General features: G+C 37.6%; 2 protein-coding genes across 2 annotated transcripts in view; one reads left to right on the forward strand and one right to left on the reverse strand.

The window, feature by feature from the left end:
* LOC105979931 (centromere protein P) overlaps positions 1 to 6,000 on the reverse strand; it is a 369,435-nt gene that overhangs the window by 115,062 nt on the left and 248,373 nt on the right. The window lies entirely within an intron of this gene.
* Positions 1 to 6,000, forward strand: part of ECM2 (extracellular matrix protein 2) — a 49,212-nt gene that overhangs the window by 20,174 nt on the left and 23,038 nt on the right. Inside the window, exon 6 of the mRNA XM_045298646.1 lies at positions 3,153 to 3,310. Within this exon, the coding sequence (XP_045154581.1) occupies positions 3,153 to 3,310 (158 nt within the window). The remainder of the gene's footprint in view (positions 1 to 3,152; positions 3,311 to 6,000) is intronic.

Consider the following 6,000-nt stretch of genomic DNA (forward strand, 5'->3'; position numbering starts at 1 on the left):
TCCATGTAGTTGGGATTGGGGCCAGCCCCACAGATCCTCTATTAGTTCACTGCTTCATGCTAGTATGTTGCATTCACGTCTTGGCGCACCAGGTTGAAGTCTGGTCCCTCTCTCCCTCTCCTGTGGAGATATAAACAACACCCTCCCTTTGGGTGGGTGAGTGCCCTGTTCCCATGCTACCCATGTCTTTTTTTTCCCTCTTTCTTTTTCCTTCCTTTTTAGTTGGCTACCATATGTACCCCTGGATTGGGTCTGGCCCCTGCCATAGTACCTGGACTTCACTCCCATGCCCCCTTTTTACTTTTAAGCTTACCTCAGCGTACTCATGTTGTACTTGTCCTTTAGTGCTTTCTTTACTTCACTTAGCATAATTTCCGCTAATTCTTCCCATGCAGCGATGTGCTTCATGTGCTCATCACTGCTTTTTAGGGATGTGTAGTACTACTCCATTGTATGTATGTACCACAGTTTTTTAATCCATTCACCCTTTGATAGAAATTTGGGTTGTTTCCAATGCCTTGCGATTGTGAACTGTGCCACAATGAATATTGGAGCACAGATGTCTGGCTGTGGTTTGTTTCTTGCCACTTCTGGTAATATGCCCAGTAGGGGGATTGCTGGGAAGTATGGTAGCTTGATTTCCATCTGTTTTAGATATCGCCAAATCAATTTCCATAATGGCTGTACATTTCTTCCTTTATTTATTTTTCTAAATAAATTTTAGTTTATTGACACATATCATACAATTAAATAGTTTAAATATATTAAAAAGAATTGTTCTGTCATCACCACAATCAACTTTAAGCCATTTTTCAATCTTATACCAATTATTACTAACTCCCCGTTACCCTCAATTTCCCCTGCCGTAACCCTAAGGAACTATTAATATAATTACTGTCTCTATGGATTTACTTATCCTGGATTTCATATAAAGGAAATCACACACACACACACACAAAAAAAACAACCAAACTCAACAACAACAACAAAATAAAATACAAAGAAACATCAAACCAAGAAAAAGCAGAAGTTAATAGAAACTAGATCAAATTAAAATGCTCAAAAGGGAAAACAAGTGATAATATGCTAAGTTTTAACGTGACTCTATCTGCAGTTACCGACTTTATAGTGCACCCCATACTGCAATATGAGGTTTGAATTTTTTTCTTCAGTGTTTTCTGCTTGAGTTTTGCTGAGTGTGCTCTTCCTTTTTGGTTTCTTACCTCCAGGTCTTTGCACATTTCAAGCTGCCCTTCGACATTTATCACTTTGTGCTTCCTATTCTGACCAGGCATCCTAAGGGCTGCTCAGAGGGTGCTGAATACCCAGTCAGGCGACTGTAGGTGCAAGTTTGAAAACCCTGAAGATCTGAGTACTAACAGAGAGCCAGAGTAGCTAGCAAGGGGTTACTTTGATATATACTGACTGAACATATGCAAACATATGAACTATACATAATATGGTGTTCACAAAACATCCAGATCATATTATGTCCTATTTCACAGAGTATATTGTGGATAATGAGCAAAGCACATGTTTATATGATTAGAGTTCTTATACTTGTCTATCAACACTCACAAAGTTGCTCATGTTATTCCCTACCCCCCACAAATGAAATGACCTCCTGTCTGTTTCCTGCTAATGAGTCATTCTTTCAACATCTACCTCATGTCTACCTTACAAGTAACTTCCTCTCACACCACACTCGTTTCTGTTACCTTACGTTGTCTACACATATTAATTCCAGAGAATAATTGTGAAGATAGATAATGTCATGGATTTGTATTATGTGTGTTGTTTTTCATTCTTCTGAGGTCTTGTAATGATGACTAATCAATCCTCTTATGTGTTTTTAAATGGAAAATTCTATTGCCATTCAACACTTCTACTTATATATAAGCACATTGAATTCTCAATACTTTCAGTTTGGAAACCTAAAAGAATACAAAGAAAATAGAGGCACTTATACAAGTTTTTCTAGCTGGCCTCCCTGCTTCCTATCTTTTAGCCTTTCAATGCTAAATTCAACTACCAGATTTATCTTTAAAATTTATCATTGGCCATATCACTTGCCTACTCAAACTTTCAGAAATTACTTGGACTACCTAGAGACAAAAGTCAAACTTGGATGCCGAGAGTACAATAGGGCTCCACAGTTCATTTCAAAACTAAGAACCCAAACTGCTCTCTAGGTTTGATCTCTTTTCTCCCTGCTGAGCACAACCATGTGGGCTTGCTCATAACCTTCATGTGCTCATTTTGCTGTTTCAGTCTTGAATTTCTTTTCACTTTTGTCTAAACCTATCCTTAAGGGCACAGTTCCAGTCCCACTTCCATTACTTTTTCTCCAACTACTCATATCGACACTGCAATCCCCTCTTTGAATCTTTCTGCATTATGCTCTTACTTCTCTAATTGGACTCTAATGAGGAGTTGAGTTGCACATAGTGCAATTTCTGCAACTTTTACTTAGATAGAAAACCAGTGCCTATCCTTGGAATCATGGTCACTGAGTAAAACACAAAGTCATATCCTGAAAGATATGAATTAGATGTCTCTGGATATCATCACTGCTAGACTGTTCATTTTTGTTTGAGCTTTCAATTAATCTGGTGCATAGCATTCCTGAGGCCAATAGACAAATTTCAACATGTTTGTACAAAATGCCTTTTTTAGTAGCTCAGCTAAATGTATGGAGGATTTCTAATTGTCTTCCTTTCAAAACTTTCATTTGGCTGTCCTCTATGCTGATACAATAATGACTGCAACGAGAATTGATTGTTCTGCTTTATTTTTCACACACTTCTTGTGTCTCTCCTAACTTCATATGACCAAAATTTAAAAATATCTACATAGTTATACTCGCTATCTTGTTTCTGCTCTTTATGTATACTTTATCTCTACGATTATTCCTTTACAGACCAGCCTTTCCACCGCACATTCAGTCTTAGCTCACTGTCTATAAGATGTACAAAGTACTTGGAAAAAGCACTCTGGAAAGTTTGGAAAAATCCCTCTCTGTAGCGAAATACAAAGAAGAGACAATATCTGCCTTCTACATAAGCTGAATATTTATAATGGCATTTTGAAAAGTTATAGAAATTACTTGTTACTTCATTTATCCTAATATTTCAATAATTTTATTTTTATAGACTTACGTCAGCTGGTCACCTTAGAATTGGAAGAAAACAGTCTCAGTGAAACTAGTGTCAATCCTTTAGCTTTCAAACATTTGAAGAGCCTATCCTACCTTCGCCTAGGAAAAAATAAATTTAGAATTATACCACAGTGCCTTCCTGCTTCTATTGAGGTATCTCATTTTTTGTGTTTTGTACTTTAAATCAGTATAGTAGAATAATATAAGCAAATAATATATTTTAAAATACTATTATGATACATATAAAATCCACAGTATATTAGTGCCAACATCAGAATTTAGTACAATCTGAGCATTATTTCCTCTTCAACCAATACAGTTAATAAAACTTATAAGACTAATGGCATGGGGTAGGATTGGGGTACAGGGGAGTCCTGCTGACCGCTCTTAGGGAGAATGGGAAAGGAGAACTGAGAATTAAAATAGAAACAATTTATAAAAAGTACCTAGACTCATAAGACAGTTACTAAACTGTACCACAGCACACTCATGATTTTTATCACTAACTAGGATTACATTTTTAAAAAGTACTAGTTTGTCCAGAAGAGCCCTGGTGGTGTAGTGATTATACGTTAGCCTGCTAAGAGCAAGGTTATCAGATGACCACTAGCCACCCTGTAGAAGAAAGATGAGGCTTTCTACTCTCTTACAGAGTTTTAGTTCTGGAAATCCACATAGGCAGTTATACTCCATCCTGTAGAGTAAGAGTCAGAATCAACTCGATGGTAGGAAGTTTGGGTGTTTTTAGTTTGTGCAGGCCTATATGATGCAATGTAAAACCACAGACAAATTGATTACACAGAAACAATGGAATGCACTTCTTAAAACAAGCACAGTAATTGGTAGGTAGGTGGCAACACCTTGCGGGGTTGTGACTATGTTCTCCAGGAGGCTGTATATGCTCTAAATCAACATTAAATATATAGTGCTGTTTCTTCAATAGCCAGGTTTTATGGATCCAGGAACAAAAGAAGTGAAAATGGGAGTGACACCACTCATTATTATTCTTAATGACCCACTCCCAACATCATTATTTCCTGTCCCTACATCCTATGCTCTCACAGTTTGGAGGTCTAAGTTAAAACTAGAGGACATAGTACTGATTCCATTTAAATGGAAGTTAAGATTGCTACCTGGCCATTTTGGCTACCTCATGCCCCAGAATCCCAACACTTATCTATCAGTTTGTTGTACTGTGGTGGCTTTTGTGTTGCTGTAATGCTGGAAGCTTTGTCACTGGTATTTCAAATGCCAGCAGGGTCACTCAAAGTGAACAGGTTTCAGTGGAGCATAGACACTAACTCAGTCTACAGAGACGAAATCAGCTGCCCACTTTGGAGGAAGAAGCTCTGGAAAACCTTATGCATAGTATGGACCCATGTCTGATACTGAAGGCCTAATGAATGGAAGCAAAACATTGTCTGAAATAGTGCCAGTGGTGGGCTCCTGGAGTCAGAAGGCATTCAAAATGTGACTGATGAGGAGCTGTATTCTCAAAGTAGAATTGACCATGGTGACTTGAATAAAGTGGAACCTTAGGAAACTTCATTAGCTGATGGGCACAGCTCAAGGTAAGAAGAAACAGGTGCAAAAACATACTAATAATAGAAACTTGGATTGCAGGAAGTATGTATTGAGGAAATTTGGAAGTTATGCAAAAGGAAATAGAATACATAAAGATAGATATCCTAGGCATTAATGACCTGAAATGGTCAGTTATTGGCCATTCTGAATTAGAAGTTCTATGGTTTATTATATTGGGGATGACACAATCAAGAAGAATGGTGGTGTATTCATTTTCAAAAAGGACATTTCAAGATCTACTTGTGATAGAATTATATATACCCAAATTCAAGGTCATCCAAAAAATACAACTATTCAAATTTATGCACCAATAACAAACTCTAGTGATGAAGAAGGTAAAGAATTCTACCAATATCTTCAGTAGGAAATTGATCGAGAATGCAATCAAGATACATTGGCTATTGGAATGTAAAAGTTGGAAACAAAGAGGAAAGAATTGGAAAATATGGTCTCGGTGACAGAAAACGAAACTGGAGACCACGTGATATAATTTTGTAAGACCAACAACTTATTCATAGCAAATACCTTTTTCCAACACAAATGGCAACTATAAGCATGGACTTCTCCAGATGGAATGCACAGGGTACACACTTGGGAAGAGATGCTGGAGAAGCGTACTATCAGCAGTTAAAACAGGCCACAGGATGATTGTGGAACAGACCATAAACTTCCCATATGTAACTTCAGGATAAAGCTGAAGAAATTAAGACAGATCTTTGAGAGCCAAAATGTGAACCTGGGTCGATCCCACCTGAATTTGAGAACATGTCAAGAACTGATTTAATGCATTGAACACTAATACAGAAGACCTGTTGAGCTGTGGGAGGGTGTCAAGAACATCATTCATGAAGAATGTTGTTAAAAAGACTGGAAAGAAAGCAAAGCTCAACAGTGGATGTCAGAAGAGACTAAAATTCACTCTTAATCATAGAATAGCTATGGTAAATGGAAGAAATAATAAAGTTAGAGAGCTGAATAGAAAATTTCAACCCCGAACCAAAAAAATCATATCACTGTGAATGAGGGGCGGTGCAGAATGAAGACCCAAAATCCATCTGTAGACGATTGGAAATCCCCTTACAAAAGAGTCACAAGGAAAAGACGAGCCAGTCAGGGTGCAGTATAGTACGGATGAAACATACAACTTTTCTGTAGTTCTTAAATGCTTCCTCCCCCCACTATCATGATCCCAATTCTACCTTACAAATCTGGCTAGACCAGAGGATGTACACTGGTACAGATAGGAACTGGAAACACAG

Source organism: Echinops telfairi, unplaced genomic scaffold (assembly GCF_000313985.2).
Source record: "Echinops telfairi isolate 266 unplaced genomic scaffold, ASM31398v2 ScPeMD7_7430;HRSCAF=8468, whole genome shotgun sequence".
In the NCBI taxonomy this organism is placed as follows: Eukaryota; Metazoa; Chordata; class Mammalia; order Afrosoricida; family Tenrecidae; genus Echinops; species Echinops telfairi.